The 18,855-nt window shown below is 36.5% G+C and overlaps 1 protein-coding gene and 1 long non-coding RNA gene across 4 annotated transcripts in view; one reads left to right on the top strand and one right to left on the bottom strand.

The window, feature by feature from the left end:
* Positions 1-18,855, bottom strand: part of LOC137625887 (uncharacterized) — a 199,960-nt gene that overhangs the window by 108,326 nt on the left and 72,779 nt on the right. The window lies entirely within an intron of this gene.
* Positions 1,665-18,018, top strand: LOC137626004 (uncharacterized). Its single transcript, XM_068357094.1, has 4 exons — positions 1,665-1,862; positions 13,465-13,612; positions 15,670-15,929; positions 17,999-18,018. The coding sequence occupies exons 1-4, from the start codon at positions 1,775-1,777 to the stop codon at positions 18,016-18,018; spliced, it is 516 nt and encodes a 171-aa protein (XP_068213195.1). The 5' UTR covers positions 1,665-1,774.

Genomic DNA, 18,855 nt, shown 5'->3' with positions numbered 1-18,855 from the left:
GTAATTGCTTCCCAAGGACATGAGACCGAAATTAAAAGAAAAATAAGCATGGTATGAAAAGTTTTTGGTAAAACGAAATGACATTATGAAAATTAAAACGCCACTTTCTCTGAAAAGAAAAGTAATCAATCAGATGGTCTTTTCAGTATTAACTTATAAATAAAAAACTTAGAACCTTACTAAAGCCTCAGAACGTAAGGTAGTTACAACTCATGAGCTAGGGAAAGAATAATGATGATAATATCACCAAGAGACAGGAAAAGAGCAACATGGATACGAGAGCAAACTCAAATGAGGATATTCTAACATAACAACTTGTAAGAAAATGATATGGATATGGGAAGGGCATATATTGAGAATGCAAGATAATAGAACAGGAAGAATATCAGAACAGACTCATAGAGAATGCGAAGAAGCTTGACGAGCTACGAAAATTAGCGGGCATAGAAAAAGCATAAACGACGAGTGTGGAATGACATGCCCGAGGCCTTTGACCTAGACTGGACCAGCAACAGCTATATATATATATATATATATATATATATATATATATATATATATATATATATATATATATATATATATATACACACAAATATATATGTAGATGGATATATAAATATATATATACATAGATATACAATATATATATAATATATATATATATATATATATATATATATATATATATATATATATATTATATATGTATATATATTATATATAATATACATATGATATATATATATATATGTGTGTGTGTGTGTGTTGTGTGTGTGTGTTTCTCGTAAATAAAAAGGTCCCACTTTGTTAGGGCATTAAGTTCAACTTATATTTTAACTCTAATAGTCTACTCCAGTTGTTTATAATCATCTGAGACGGATTTTGTAACTAGAGCAATATGGCTAAGCACTGGGGCTTAGGAGACTACTTATCATTCAACCAGAACTGGGATAACCCTGGAGTTGCACGAGGAACGAAGAAGTAAAGTTTCAAAAATAATTAGTAGTAAGAGTCTATAAGATCTCTAAATACCAGGACGTGGAGAGAGAGAGAGAGAGAGAGAGAGAGAGAGAGAGAGAGAGAGAGAGAGATAGAGAGAGAGAGAGAGAGAGAGAAAATTACTCCAGCCATGTACTTTACCAGGTCAACAATTTCATAAGAACCATCCTTTAACTTTTTTATCTTAACCCTCTGTTCTAATTTTCATGACTATTTTTATGATATTTTCCCGAAATCAAAATAAAAAAAATATGAAATAAACAACAATATAGCAATAAAGGATTCCGTCACAAAAATAGCAGAAGGGGTGTCCCTTATTTTCAACAACACTCCCTTTCTGACTTTTCAAATGAATATAATAAATACAAGTTTTCCAGACGCCCAAAATTTCTTTTCCAAATACCAGTCTGTCATTTGCAAATGAAAGTTCAATTATGAAATCGTCAATCTTGTTCATAACTAAACTGAGAACTTCCACAAATACATTCACTGTGGATAAAAAGTAAACAGGAAATAAAGAGAGAGAGAGAGTGAGAGAGAGAGAGAGAGTGAGAGAGAGAGAGAGAGAGAGAGAGAGAGAGAGAGAGAGAGAGAGAGAGAGAGAGAGAGAGAGAGAGAGAGAGAGAGCACTGAGGACAACCATCGTCAAAATCTAAGCCCAGCCAGTAGCAGACAGACAGGCATTCGAATATTGTCTCCCTCTCTCTCTCTCTTACTCCCAGCTCTTGAAGTCAATCGGGTCCTTCAAAATCAGGCTTTCCTCATTCGTAAGATGTTCGGGATTTTAAATTCACTGAAATTATCTTTGTATCTAAATGCCATGCTGGCAATTTCCGTGCGCCCTGCCTACAGTGAAACAGGTAAGAGGTTGTTCTTTAAAGATAGGATTTTTAAGGGCCAAAGAACATCTGTCTTTGTGTTTATCATGTTCATCCTATTGTGACTCATTCTACTCAGATTTGCGTCATTCTTCATCAGCACACTGATGGTTGGTTCAATATAACAGACAATTAACTTCTATCGTTATAGTAAGAAAATGACATGTAAGTTATCTGTCATTCACACAGGACATAGAACAGATAAAGTATTTTATTTCAGCTTCAATAGTTCAATTATAACAATCTACAATTGAATATGATGATTTGTAGCATGGCTAAAGAAAAGTGATACAATTATTCCCTATTATAGTACCCCATGTAACTAACTTGGTTAGGCTACGTACCAATAGCTTGACTAGTAAGCTATGGATACTTTCCTTCTTTTTTTTTTTTTTACTTTCTTCGACGAAATCAACATTAAATTTTATCGTTCTGTCAATTGCAAAAGGATTTACAATATGACGTTGTTTTCCAGGCCAGGACCTTATAAAGTTGAAGAGATTAATTGAAGGTAAAAGTGTAGTGGAAGGGCAAAGCAGAAAGAAGTCACAGATCAGCTTCTTTCGCCAGAACAGAATTGGAAAATTGGAAGGTCAAAGGAATTCCAAGGCTGATCTCACCATTATGAAAATTTCCGTTATAATGGATTGTGGTGGCTGATGTGGTAACGTCGCTGACTGGTGAACGCCAGACTCGATAGTTTCTTTGGTTGCTGTAACCTCATTATCCTTTTCAGAGCTAAGGATGGGGGGTTTGGGGGAGCCTATAGGTCTATTTGCAGAGTCATCAGCAGCCATTGCCTGGCCCTCCTTGGTCCTAGCTTGGGTGGAGAGGGGGCTTGGGAGCTGATCATGTGTATATACGGTCAATCTCTAGGGCATTATCCTTTTTGATAGGGCAATGTCACTGTCCGTTGCCTCTGCCATTCATGAGCGGCCTTTGAACCTTTAAATGGAGACTTGATGGGTGACATGAGGTTATTAATCAATTCGAACCAGACCAAGCCATTGATTGAGAGGTGTACTGTAACAGAACCGGATTTAACTGAATAATGCCGTTGTCGGTAACTGGGACTGGAAAATAAATCTAGTAAGAATAAAACGATTGAGCAATGCCAGTAACAAAGTTTGAGAAGTACCAGTACCGATATTGAAAAACACTAGTCAACTGAATTAATGAATACCAGCTAATGATACTGAAAAATACTAGTAATTGAGACTGAAAAATACCTGTAACTGGGAATGAAAAATACCAGTAACTGGGAATGAAAAATACCAGTAACTGGGACTCACAAATACCAGTAACTGGGACTCACAAATACCAGTAACTGGGACTCACAAATACCAGTAACTGGGACTCACAAATACCAGTAACTGGGACTCACAAATACCAGTAACTGGGACTCACAAATACCAGTAACTGGGACTCAAAAATACCAATAAATGGGACTGAAAAATACCAGTAACTGGGGTTGAAAAAATAACAGAATCTAGATTGAAAAATACCAGTAACTGTGACAGAAAAATACAAGTAACTGGAACTGAAAAATACTAGTAACGAACTGAAAAATACCAGTAACTGGGACAGAAAAATACCAGTAACTGGGATTGAAAAATACTAGTAACTGTGATTGAAAAATACCAGTAACCAAGATTGTGTAATACTAACAACTGTAATTCAACAATACCAGCAAGCAGTATTATTACCATTATTATTACTCGCTAAGCTACAACACTTTATTCAACAGGGAAAATAGCCCAGTGAGAAAAGGATAAGGAAATAAATAACCTATAAAAGGGGCAATGAATAAGAATACAAAATATCTTACGATCAATAACGTTAAAATAAATGTCATAAAAAACAATGCAGGGAGACTAATGCCAACCAGTACAGCAAGAAATATTCTCTGCAAGTTTGAACTTCTGAAGTTCAACCGATTCAACTGCCTACTTAGGAAGACCATTCCACAATCTCGTCACAGCTGGAATAGAACTTCTAGCATACTGTGCAGCGTAGATCCTCATGATGTAGAAAGCAAAATTGTTAGAATTAATTACATAACTAGTGCAGGATGGTCCATCCTGGGTAGATCTGAATGAGAAGGATGGTCAGAATTATTAAAAATCTTATACAACATGCTGAAAGAACTAACTGAACGACGGTGCCAGAGATTGATATATAGACCAGGAATAAGAAATTTAAGATATGTTAGTTACTGGGATTGAATAGAATGTCAGTAAATGGGATAGAGATATTCTTGCAACCATGATTGAAAAATTCCAGTAACTGGAATTCTGAAATACCAGTAACTGGAATTTCAAAATACCAGTAACTGGAATTGCGAAATACCAGTAATTGGGATTGTAAAATACCAGTAACTGGAATTGTGAACTACCAGTCACTGAAATTGAGAAATACCAGTAACTGGGATTGTGAAATACCAGTAACTGGGATTGTGAAATACCAGTAACTGGGATTGTGAAATACCAATCACTGAAATTGTGAAACCAGTAATTAGAATTGTGAAATACCAGTAACTAAAATTGTGAAATGCCAGTAATTGGAATTGTGGAATTGTGAGAAAACAGAAATCAGGATTTAGAAATACCAGTAATTTGGATTGAAAAATACTATTGATTAAGACTGAAAAGTACTAGGAACTGTTATCAACACCATTATGGGAGATTGGGATAGAGCAGTAATGCTGACTGAAAAATACCGGTGACAAGAATTCAGAAATACCAGTATCAGTGACTGTATTGGATTTAATAAATTGGGCAATACGACACAGTACTGGGGACCGGGAGGCCTTTCGGCACCCATAGACAGCGGGGGAGGGGGGGAGGGGGCGAAGACCCCACAGTTGCAGTATGAATTAGGAGGTTGGAAAGCAAGATGGAAGAAAGAAATTGGCAATACCAATAACCTGGGTTAAGAAATACTAGTATCACGTGCCGGGAAATTCCAGTAATTGAGACAGCAAATATACCAGTAACCAGTAATTGGGTTCTGAGAAATACCAGTAACCAGTAATTGGGTTCTGAGAAATACCGGTAACCAGTAATTGGGTTCTGAGAAATACCAGTAACCAGTAATTGGGTTCTGAGAAATACCGGTAACCAGTAATTGGGTTCTGAGAAATACCAGTAACCAGTAACTGGGTTCTGAGAAATACCAGTAACCAGTTATTGGGTTCTGAGAAATACCAGTAACCAGTAATTGGGTTCTGAGAAATACCAGTAACCAGTTATTGGGTTCTGAGAAATACCAGTAACCAGTTATTGGGTTCTGAGAAATACCGGTAACCAGTAATTGGGTTCTGAGAAATACCAGTAACCAGTAATTGGGTTCTGAGAAATACCAGTAACCAGTAATTGGGTTCTGAGAAATACCAGTAACCAGTAACTGGGTTCTGAGAAATACCAGTAACCAGTTATTGGGTTCTGAGAAATACCAGTAACCAGTAACTGGGTTCTGAGAAATACCAGTAACCAGTAATTGGGTTCTGAGAAATACCAGTAACCAAAATTGAGAAATGCCAGCATCAATCATTGGGAAATACCAGTAATTACGAAATTAAATATATCAGAAACTAGTCATTGGAATTCAAAATATTAGTAACCAGAATTGAGAAAGGCCACTCAGTAACCAGTAACTGAGACTTGAGAAATACTAATTAATTGGGACTTGAGAAATACTAATTAATTGGGACTTGAGAAATACTAATTAATTGGGACTTGAGAGATACTAATTAATTGGGACTTGAGAAATACTAATTAATTGGGACTTGAGAAATACTAATTAATTGGGATTTGAGAGATACTAATTAATTGGGACTTGAGAAATACTAATTAATTGGGATTTGAGAAATACGAATTAATTGGGATTTGAGAAATACTAATTAATTGGGACTTGAGAGATACTAATTAATTGGGACTTGAGAAATACTAATTAATTGGGATTTGAGAAATACTAATTAATTGGGACTTGAGAGATACTAATTAATTGGGACTTGAGAAATACTAATTAATTGGGATTTGAGAAATACTAATTAATTGGGACTTGAGAGATACTAATTAATTGGGACTTGAGAAATACTAATTAATTGGGATTTGAGAGATACTAATTAATTGGGACTTGAGAAATACTAATTAATTGGGATTTGAGAAATACGAATTAATTGGGATTTGAGAAATACTAATTAATTGGGATTTGAGAAATACGAATTAATTGGGATTTGAGAAATACGAATTAATTGGGACTTGAGAAATACTAATTAATTGGGACTTGAGAAATACTAATTAATTGGGACTTGAGAAATACGAATTAATTGGGATTTGAGAAATACGAATTAATTGGGACTTGAGAAATACTAATTAATTGGGACTTGAGAAATACTAATTAATTGGGACTTGAGAAATACGAATTAATTGGGACTTGAGAGATACTAATTAATTGGGACTTGAGAAATACTAATTAATTGGGACTTGAGAAATACTAATTAATTGGGACTTGAGAGATACTAATTAATTGGGACTTGAGAAATACTAATTAATTGGGACTTGAGAAATACTAATTAATTGGGACTTGAGAAATACTAATTAATTGGGACTTGAGAGATACTAATTAATTGGGACTTGAGAAATACTAATTAATTGGGACTTGAGAAATACTAATTAATTGGGATTTGAGAGATACTAATTAATTGGGACTTGAGAAATACTAATTAATTGGGATTTGAGAAATACGAATTAATTGGGATTTGAGAAATACTAATTAATTGGGACTTGAGAGATACTAATTAATTGGGACTTGAGAAATACTAATTAATTGGGATTTGAGAAATACTAATTAATTGGGACTTGAGAGATACTAATTAATTGGGACTTGAGAAATACTAATTAATTGGGATTTGAGAAATACTAATTAATTGGGACTTGAGAGATACTAATTAATTGGGACTTGAGAAATACTAATTAATTGGGATTTGAGAGATACTAATTAATTGGGACTTGAGAAATACTAATTAATTGGGATTTGAGAAATACGAATTAATTGGGATTTGAGAAATACTAATTAATTGGGATTTGAGAAATACGAATTAATTGGGATTTGAGAAATACTAATTAATTGGGACTTGAGAAATACTAATTAATTGGGACTTGAGAAATACTAATTAATTGGGACTTGAGAAATACGAATTAATTGGGATTTGAGAAATACGAATTAATTGGGACTTGAGAAATACTAATTAATTGGGACTTGAGAAATACTAATTAATTGGGACTTGAGAGATACTAATTAATTGGGACTTGAGAGATACTAATTAATTGGGACTTGAGAAATACTAATTAATTGGGACTTGAGAAATACTAATTAATTGGGACTTGAGAGATACTAATTAATTGGGACTTGAGAAATACTAATTAATTGGGACTTGAGAAATACTAATTAATTGGGACTTGAGAAATACGAATTAATTGGGATTTGAGAGATACTAATTAATTGGGATTTGAGGGACACCAATTTTCTTCTTCTTTGTCTACATCTTTTCCCACTTCTATGTGGGGTCGATGTTTCTGGTCAGCTTTCTCCATCTACCTCTGACCCACACCTCATCACAGGTTAATCCCTTTGATCGAAGGTCATCCTTGATACAGTCCATCCACCTTCGCTTTGGTCTCCCTCTCCTTCTCGTTCCCTGTACCTCCATTTCCACCACTCTCCTCCCAATATACTGTTCAACTCTTCAAGCATTAAAAAACACCCGTAGAGTAACTGGAGATTGAAAAATACCAGTAACTGAATTAAGGAAAGAACTTATAATAGTAAGAGAGGTAATCACCAATACAGTGGATCAACAAAGAATTCTGGCAATTTACAAAAAGCCAGAGTAAAGAGACAAAACGCAGAACCCGTTAATTTAAAGCATAAGTTTCAAGGAGCTTCAAAAGAGCTTCAAAAGAGCTTCATAATGGTGGATAGGCCATAGAGCTTCATGGTCACAGAACTCTTTGTGAACTTTGACTTCGCCAATAACATTTCATTAGGGTTAAGAAAAAAAAAGTGTCACCGCTTATCTCAAAGCTTATCACAGATCAATACTCTGAGTGTAGTACTTCATGGTGCACCACCCGGCAGCAACATCATACTACTACTACTACTACTACTACTACTACTATCAAGAAGAGCCGGTCTTCAAACATTTAATTTGGACAACCTTTTTTAATCAAGAAAAATCAAATTAGGATATCAAAAAAGGATCAATCAAAATCGAGAAATATATGCAGAGATAAATAGGAATATGGTAATTAAATGCTAAAGGCCTTACATTAAAAGATTCGCTGTAAAAATCAGCGAAAATACTGAGTATAAATTTAAAGAGGTAAATAAAAAATAGTCGTTTAACCAATGATATGATGATCAAAGAAATTTTCGGCAAACACTAGAATTAAAAAATACATTTGAATAAAAGAAAATAATAAACAACATATTGAATTGATAACCACCAAATGAAATAATGGCATGATGTAAAAACATAATTTTCTAGACTTCGACAATAAAAAAAGAACACAACGTATTCATGTCTGTACAGATAATAAGTTAATGAGAAAGATGCAATGAATCCAAGAAAAAAAACATGATCAAACGACCCTATGTTTGAATTGATGTTCGAGCGTGTAAACGGGCTATTTGGTTGTCGAGCGCGCTCGTCGAACGGTTCGATGAAAGTCAGGCTCATCTCAACTTTTGTGGGAGGAGCTACATTGTTGGACGAGCGGTGTGAACGTGTGAACGGGTGTCAAGCTCAAGCATCGAACCTCAGTTGTTATTCAAACCTGCTAGAGGAAACATCATCAAATAAATGAATAATGGCTGCCATTAATGAAAGCAAGAATGAGAAGGAAGTCGTACTTTGATTTCATACATACATATCGGGCTCATCCAGCTTCATGGAAAGTTAAATCAAAAGACTATTCCAATAAAGTGGCCAGAAACAAAGGAATAGCGGCTCTGCATGAAATATTGAAAGAACTGATTTCAAAGCCTTAATTTTAAAGCAATAAGCAAGTTGGTGTGTGAAAATTTCTCTCTTTTTAGTAGCCAATCCTTCGTCCACTTTGATCTTTTTTTTTTTCCTTCTTAGTGCCACTGCTAAAGCAATGGCTATCAAATCGTCCTGGTCGAGAGACATGTTGACGTTGTTTTAGCACGAGGCACACTGAGGTTCGATGTACTGTCTGAAAGCTCTTCGAGCCGTTCTACAAGTAGGTTCGACAACCGGGCTCGGCGAGCTGCTCGGCCGTGTAAACCCGCCTTAAGAGGACAGTGACGCATCAAGCTAATGCCACTTGAATGGCGAGATTATCTTTTTGCTGATATCAGTAATAACCACGAGGAAATGTATATTCATCTAGCCTCGCCATAACAGACAGGGTAGGGAATCTAATTATTTCAACAAATTTACGAACGTCTAACTTTACTGTTTGGCATCCCCCACCCTACCAACGCCCCCTCCCAACACATTATTATCATTATTATTTATTAATTATTATTCATTATTTATTATCATTTGTTGTTGTTGTTGTTGTTGTTGTTGTTAGTAGTAGTAGTAGTAGTAGTAGTAGTAGTAGTAGTAGTAGTAGTAGTAGTAGTATCATCATCATCATCATCATCATCATTATTATTATTATTATTATTATTATTATTATTATTAAAAGCCAAGCTATAACCCTAGTAGGAAAAGTAAGATGCTATAAGCCCAAGGACTCCAACGGGGAAAAATAGCCCAGTGAGGAAAGGAAATAAATAAACAATATAAGTAATGTAAAATTAAAAATAAATATTCTAAAAAAACATTAGCAGCATTAAAACAGATAGTTAACATAAAGACTTTAAAAAGATTTATGTCAGCCTGTTCAACATAAAAGCATTTGCTGCAACTTTGAATTTTTGAAGTTCTACTGATTCAACTACCCGATTTGGAAAATCATTCCACAACTTGCTCACAACTGAAATAAAACGTCTAGGATACTGTGTGGTATTTAGCCTCATGATGGAAAGGCCTGACTATTAGAGTTAACTGCATGCCTAGTATTATGAACAGGGTGGAACTGTCCAGGAAGATTTGAATGTAAAGGATGGTCAGAATTATGAAAAATCTTATATAACATCCACAATGAACTAATTGAACGACGGTGCCAAAGATTAATATCTGGATCAGGAATAAGATATTTAATAGACCGTAAATTCCTGTCCAACAAATTGAGAGGAGAATCAGCAGCTGAAGACCAGACAAGAGAACAATACTCGAAACAAGGTAGAATGAAAGATTTAAAACATTTCTTCAGAATAGATTGATCACCGAAAATCTTAAGACTTTCTCAATAAGACCATTTTTTGTGTGCAACTGAAGAAGACACAGACCTAATGTGTTTCTCAAAAGTAAATATGCTGTCGAGAATCACACCTAATATTTTAAGTCATACAAAGTTAAAGAAACATTATCAATGCTGAGATCCGGACGTTGAGGAGCCACTTTCCTTGACCTAATTACAGTTATACTTTGAGTTTTGTTAGGATTCAATTTCATACCCCTATAATTTGCACCATGCACTTTTTTCTTCTTTGCATCTTTTCCCACTTTTATGTCGGGTCGATGTTTCTGACCAGCTTTCTCTATCTACCTCTGTCCCACACTCCATCACCGGTCAATCTCTCGATCGAAAGTCATCCCTCTATTAAGGGATTCAGCAACCCCAGATCTACATTCAGGAGATGGAATTGATGCAGAGAGTAGCATCATCTGCATATACACAAGCTTCTTTTTTTAGGCCAAACCACATATCATGTGTATATAGTATGAAAAGTAATGGGCCAAGAACACTACCCTGTGGAACACCAGATATCCCATTCCTATACTCCCTATGGTGCTATCAACAACAACTCTCTGAGATCTATTGCTTAAAAATTCAAAAATAATAAGAAACGATCCAAATACTCCCAACTGTTTGAGTTTGTAAACAAGGTCCTCATGATCAACACGGTCAAATGCAGCACTAAAATCAAGGCCAATCATATGAACTTCCTGACCACAATCAATGGATTTCTGTACAGCCTTAAAGATTGTAGTAAGAAGGGCATCACATGCTCCAAGGCTACGAAAACCAACCTGCAAACTTGGGAACAGATGATTACTTTCAGCAAACCTATTAAGACGTTTTGCCAGAAGACGGTCAAAACCTTTAGATAATATGGGAGTTAAGGAAATTGGGTGGTAATCCAAACACATTTACATAGTGGAGTAACATTACCAATTCTCCAAAAAGTGCTAAAAGCTCCTCTTCTTGCTAACTTGTGCAAAATAACAGATAACTTTGGAGCTAAGAAATCTGCAGTCTTTAAAGAAACAAAGGAAAAATACCATTTGGGTCTACATCTCCATAAGTGTCAAGGTCCATCAACAGAGCTTTCATTTCACAAATTCGAAAATCTAATCTAGTTAGTGTAGCCTCAGGAAGAGAGGAATGAGAAAGTTTGAGTTTCTCATTACTCTATTTACTGTCAAACACATCAGCCAAAAGGATTGTCTTTTCCTTTGGACAATGAGTGACTGAGCCATCTGGTTTAAGTGAGGGAGGAACTGTTGCATCTACACCAGAGAGTGCAGATTTAAGGGTAGTCCACCACTTATGTTCCTGGGTTATACGAGAAAGGGTTTCTTTATGTTTCTTTTATGATTAGATTGTATTCCTTTTCAGTTGAAGCATAAACTCTCTGAGCAAAAGCTCTAAGCTGAGTATAGTTATTCCAGGTCAAATCGAATCTGTTACCCTTCCAAAGATGATAGACCTCCTGCTTCTCCAAATAAGCACATCTACAATCATCATTGAACCAAGGTTTGTCCTTCACTCGGTACCTTAGCACAAGAGAAGGGATACACCTATCATTTATGTTGATTGATTGATTTAAAGTTTTCAGGCATCCTCATTTATGTTGACTAGATTTTCATTCAAAGGGACAACAGGTTCAACACAACTATATAATTGTGCCCAATTCAAGCACAAAAGGTCATACAAAATCTCATTCCAGTCTGCCGTAGATTTCATATAAATCTTACAAGAGTATGATACATACGGGACAGGCTGCTCAGTCTTCACTATTAATGAAAATCAAGGCATGATCAGATGTTCCGACAAGAGAACCAACCTTACTTGTTATAACGACAACGGAGTCAGAGTATACGAGGTCCAAGCAGTTACCAGACCTGTGAGTAGCTTCACTTATGATTTGCTCACAGCCTGATTCAGAGGCAAAGTCTAAAGCTCTTAAGCCATGGAGATCGGTATAAACAGAACTTAACCACTACCAATGGTCACCATTGACATCACCAACAAAGACAAATGAGGCCTTTCTATCATTTTCTTGTATCCTAGCCATAATGGTAAGAAGACAATTGAAGACAGAATCATCCGTCTGGATTCCAGTAGATCAAACACAAATAGAAGTTGTTATGCCTGCCACAAACTTTTATTACAAGAATCTCATGACATCCACATTCATAGCATGAGTTATGGGAAGCAGGATACTCAGTCCTAATATACACCGTCATTCCCCTAGCCCTAGGGATGGCATCACGTTTCAACATCCGTTTATTTTTATCATTGAAATACGTTTTCATTCCTAACGCAAATTTTCACACCGAGTAATGGAATCGGGAAGTAAGTGTGATATATCCACATATTGATAGATAAATGCTTCCTTTCTCAGAGACAATTAGGTCGAGTAACTTTGGGCTAGAGCTGTGTATGCCAAGGAAATTCTCATCCTCAATACTAATTGAGTTCATATCATGCATAATCTTTAACGTTATTGGGGGGGGGGGGGTAATAAGGGGGGGGGTAATAAGGGGGGGTAATAAGGGGGGGGTAATAAGGGGGGGTAACAAGGGGGGGGTAACGGGGGGGGGGGGGCGGTAACAGGGGGGGTAACGGGGGGGGGCGGTAACAAGGGGGGGGTAACGGGGGTGGTGGTAACAAGGGGGGGTAACAGGGGGGGGGGGCGGTAACAAGGGGGGTAACGGGGGGGGGGCGGTAAGAAGGGGTGAGATATTTTCAATAAACTCTTGAACACACAATCACCATTTTAAAAAATAATTTACCACCTATTATCAAACAATTTTCTCGGTAAAAGTTAAATATTCATACTTTCTTCAAATAACCTTCAGAATATAAATGTAAAAATATAAGCAATGGACATGAATATGAATAACTTTTATCCCACGGTAATTACATCTGACATTTCTATGGCAAATGATGAGAAACTACTAAGAAATAAAGTATGAAAACCATTAACAAAATTAAAAACATCTCGGAAATTTCAAAATGTTACATTCACATCGTATTACCAACCAAATCAATACAAATTATGTAAAATGGCCAAACATCTATTCCACCCAGCATTTAAGGGATTAGTCAAAATCTCAATTATTATTTTATATCACAAAAGAACTTAGTAAAAAAACTCAATTTTATACAGTAATCGTTTAAAGTTCTCTTAAATCAGCCTTTTATTTCTTACAAAGGTACATGTTCTACAGTGACCGAAGCAGCGGAAACGACGTTTAAGAATGGCATCAAACTCCAACTTTACATTCCCAACGATCCTCCTTCGATGTTCAAACTCTCGTTTGTGGGAGATGAGTTTCCTGGGAAAGTACTTTGCTTCACGTGGTAAGGATGACTTAAGAATTCGTTGTAACAAAATACTTATCAAAATTATAATTGTTGTAAAGCTGCATTTTGTGAAAAATTTAGTACCCTTGTAGGTAATAGGGATAGTATCATTATTACTTGCTAAGCTGCAACCCTAGTTGGAAAAGTAGGACGCTATAAGCCCAAGGGCTCCAACAGGCAAAATAGCCCAGTGAGAAAAGGAAATAAGGAAAAAACTACAAGAGAAGTTTAAGAACAATAATATCAAAATAAATCTTTCATATGTGAAGTATAAAAACTTCAAAATAAGAGGAAGAGAAATAAGATAGAATAGTGTGTCCGAGTGTACCATTAAGCAAGATATCTTTAAACCAAGATAGAGGAAGACAATGGCAGAGAGGTTATGGCACTACCCAAGACTAGAAAACATGGGTTTAATTTTGGAATGTCCTACCCCGAGAAGAGCTTCTTACCATAGCTAAAGAGTCTCTTCTACCCTTACCGAGAGGAAAGTAGCCACTGAACAATTACAGTGCAGTAGTTAACCTCTTGATAGAAGAATTGTAAGGTAATCTCAGTTTTGTCAGGTGTATGAAGACAGTAGAATGTGTAAAGAATAGGCCAGACTATTCTGTGTATGTGTCGGCAAAGATGAAATGAGCCGAAACGAGAGAGGGGTCCAATGTAGTACTATATAGCCAGTCAAAGGACCCAATAACTCTCTAGCAGTAGTGTTTCAACGGGATACTACCTAGAGTGTTATTGGGAATTTGGGTCCTTTGACTGGCTAGACAGTACTACATAGGATCCCTCTCTGGTTATCAGTCATTTTCCTTTATCTATACTAGTGTTTCCCAACCCTGGGGTAAATTACCCCAGTGGGGTAATGGACCCGTATTTTTGGGGGTAATCAAGATGTTCTGAAATTGAGTTATTCACATTCCCATAATTATTGCCATAATTCATATACAAAATCTGCAATAATTATTTAATAGGAAAACTCAATAATTTTAACATTGCTGTACAATAATTTGGTCCGGGTGGCAGGCAGCTCAACCCTGTCCCCCGTTAAATTGTTACATTGAATATTCTGCACTGATGATGGTTCATTTTGATATCCATTAAAATGGAAAAGTTTGCATTTGTTTTGGATCCTTAACTATAAGCAGCCAATAGCGGGCTACATGATCCATACAGTTCATCAGGTGGCTGCAAAAAAACATCGGATGTTACCGGGTATATGTTCAATGGGGTAATTCATTAGTTGGAAATCAAATTTTGGGGTAATCATTTAAAAAAGCTTGGGAAACACTGACCTATACATAAAGCAAATACTCTGGTCTATTCTTTCAGTATTCTCCTCTCTCCTCACAGACCTGACAACACTGAGTTTACCACACAATTCCTCTTCTCTCAAGGGATTAACCACTGCACTGTAATTGTTCAGGGTCTACTTTCCTCTTGGTAAGGGTAGAAGAGACTCTTTAGCTATGGTAAGCAACTCTTCTGGGAAAATGATACTCCCAAATAAAATCTTGTTCTCTAGTCTTTGGCAGTGCCATAACCTCTGTACAATGGTCTTCCACTGTCTTGGGGTAGAGTTGTCTTGATTGAGGATACACTCAAACACGCTATTTCATCATTTTTCTCTTTCTTTTATATTTTGAAGTTTTTAAAATTCATATATGAAAGATTCATTTCAATACTGTTACTGTTCTAAAAATACTTTATTTTAATTATTCATTACTTCTCTTGTAGTTTATTTATTTCCTTAATTCCTTTCTTCACAAGACTATTTTTCCCCGTTGAAGCTCTTTGGGCATATAGCATCCTGCTTTTCTAACTAGGGTTGCAGCTTAACTAGTAATAATAATAATAATAATAATAATAATAATAATAATAATATTTCCTCATTCATCAACCTGTATATTATAATGATATCCATTTAATGCATGCTATTAACACTTAACACCTATGGGTTAATGACAGCTTGATACAAAATAACTAATTAATTTTCTATGCCACCTAATAAAGTCCCATTCAAACTTGATCTAAGTCCACCATCACTTCTCCAGGGACCCGATAAAGTATAAATACAAAATCGAAACGTATAAATACAACATCGAAAAGCTCATTTCCTCGCAGACGAAAGACTTCGGGGGCGCTGGTTGGAAGACCCTTCTAATCAGAGTGACTGCGAGCAACATGATTATTCTGGTGGATGAAACGAATCAGCAAACCCTCCCAGTCAGGCTCAGAAAGGCTCGGTATGGTGCGTGTTACGCTGTGGCTTTACACTCGGAAACATTCATTGATCATGCATTTACGCATTCTGGTAAGTGTATTATCTGTATTTTGCTGTTAAGATTTATATCTTAAATTGGAAATACTAAGGATATAGTCCCAAGATCATTCCTCGGTTTTCACTTAAAGTCGGCATGTCTCTCAGCCAAAACATTTTATAAACAGAAGGAAAGGGTGAACAGAACTTTATAATAAATACAAATTTAATCTAAAGGAAGCAAATTCCCAAGAAAGGTTGATGAACACACAGATCATAGAGTAGATTAAGATGCCTGTAAGTATTACATTTCTGAGTTAGGGGAGCATATTGAAGGTTTGTTCAATTTGAATAAATAAAAAATAGTAAAAATTAAATTATGCAAGAACGGGGAGAGCCTGTGTAAATTTAGAATCCTTGTGAAAGTGAATGCTAAAGATATAAGGAGGATAAATAAGTAATTAAAAGAATGCAGAGAAACATCAGCACGACTGTTTGACTGATCAGATTGGATGACTAAGGTTTGTAAGGTATGTTGGGATGAAGGGAGGATTTTAAACTGAGCAAGGTATGTTGGGATGAAGGGAGGATTTTAAACTGAGCAAGGTATGTTGGGATGAAGGGAGGATTTTAAACTGAGCAAGGTATGTTGGGATGGAGGGAGGATTTTAAACTGAGCAAGGTATGTTGGGAGGTAGGGAGGATTTTCAACTGTGCAAGGTATGTTGGGATGGAGGGAGGATTTTCAACTGAGCAAGGTATGTTGGGATGAAGGGAGGATTTTCAACTGAGCAAGGTATGTTGGGATGGAGGGAGGATTTTCAACTGAGCAAGGTATGTTGGGATGGAGGGAGGATTTTCAACTGAGCAAGGTATGTTGGGATGGAGGGAGGATTTTCAACTGAGCAAGGTATGTTGGGATGGAGGGAGGATTTTCAACTGAGCAAGGTATGTTGGGATGGAGGGAGGATTTTCAACTGAGCAAGGTATGTTGGGATGGAGGGAGGATTTTCAACTGAGCAAGGTATGTTGGGATGGAGGGAGGATTTTCAACTGAGCAAGGTATGTTGGGATGGAGGGAGGATTTTCAACTGAGCAAGGTATGTTGGGATGGAGGGAGGATTTTCAACTGAGCAAGGTATGTTGGGATGGAGGGAGGATTTTAAACTGAGCAAGGTATGTTGGGATGGAGGGAGGATTTTCAACTGAGCAAGGTATGTTGGGATGGAGGGAGGATTTTCAACTGAGCAAGGTATGTTGGGATGGAGGGAGGATTTTCAACTGAGCAAGGTATGTTGGGATGGAGGGAGGATTTTCAACTGAGCAAGGTATGTTGGGAGGATTTTAAACTGAGCAAGGTATGTTGGGATGAAGGGAGGATTTTAAACTGAGCAAGGTATGTTGGGATGAAGGGAGGATTTTCAACTGAGCAAGGTATGTTGGGATGGAGGGAGGATTTTCAACTGAGCAAGGTATGTTGGGATGAAGGGAGAATTTTAAACTGAGCAAGGTATGTTGGGATGAAGGGAGGATTTTAAACTGAGCAAGGTATGTTGGGATGAAGGGAGGATTTTAAACTGAGCAAGATATGTTGGGATGAAGGGAGGATTTAAACTGAGCAAGGTATTTTGGGATGAAGGGAGGATTTTAAACTGAGCAAGGTATGTTGGGATGAAGGGAGGATTTTAAACTGAGCAAGGTATGTTGGGATGAAGGGAGAATTTTAAACTGAGCAAGGTATGTTGGGATGAAGGGAGGATTTTAAACTGAGCAAGGTATGTTGGGATGAAGGGAGGATTTTAAACTGAGCAAGGTATGTTGGGATGAAGGGAGGATTTTAAACTGAGCAAGGTATGTTGGGATGAAGGGAGGATTTAAACTGAGCAAGGTATGTTGGGATGAAGGGAGGATTTTAAACTGAGCAAGGTATGTTGGGATGAGGGGAGGATTTTAAACTGAGCAAGAATACCAAACATATTTGTGCGAAATATGAAAGCAGAGACAAAACAGACGTAACCCTCTACGAAAAGCATACAACAAAATCTAAAACTGACAAGATGTAGATAGTGAGAAGGCTATATGATAACAGATTAAGTTACTTAAAGTAATTGTATTATTTCTAGATGAAATTGAAGTGTGTTAAAATAAATAGACAAGATTATGAGAAATTTGGTGTTATAGGTGAATCTTAGACATGGGTGTGTTACAAGTTTTCATTCCTCTTTAATAAACAGTATACAGTATATATCACCATCATCTCCTCCTACGCCTATTGACACAAAAGGTCTCGCTTAGATTTCACCAGTCGCCTCCATCTTGAGCTTTTAATTCAATACTTCATCAATCATCTCGTACATCACGCTTTATAGTCTTCAGCAATGTAGTCCTGGGCCTTCCAACTCGTCATGTGCCTTGAGGAGCCCAGTTGAACGTTTGGTGAACTAATCTCTCTTGAGGAGTACAATGAGCATGCCCAAACCATCTCCATCTACCCCTTCCCATGATCTCATCCACATATGGCACAAAAGTAATCTCTCTTATAGTTTCATTTCTGATCCTGTTCTGCAACTCAACTCCCAATATTCTTCTTGGGGCTTTGTTCTAAAATCCACTATATCTACTGGAGATTGCTTCATTTTCATACCATGACTCATGTCCATACTGTACAGTAACACCGACCTCACTAAACTGATATATAGCCTGATTTCTATAAGAAATTTCAGGCGATTTGATTTACAAATTTTACTTAACCTAGCCATTGTCTGATTTGTTTTTTTTCCATCTTTCACTAAACTCGAATTCTAATGACCCTGTATTGAAGATAATAGTTCCTAATACTTTAATGATTCTACCTCGTTAATCCTTTCTCCTTCCTATGATATTTAATTTTCCATTACATATTCTATTTCCATCAACTCTGTCTTTCTTCTGTTTATCTTAAGCCGAACCTTGTGTGATATTTCATGCATTCTGGTAAGCA

The sequence above is a fragment of the Palaemon carinicauda genome, chromosome 33 (assembly GCF_036898095.1).
Source record: "Palaemon carinicauda isolate YSFRI2023 chromosome 33, ASM3689809v2, whole genome shotgun sequence".
Lineage (NCBI taxonomy): Eukaryota > Metazoa > Arthropoda > Malacostraca > Decapoda > Palaemonidae > Palaemon > Palaemon carinicauda.
This window is presented reverse-complemented; position numbering and strand designations above follow the sequence as displayed.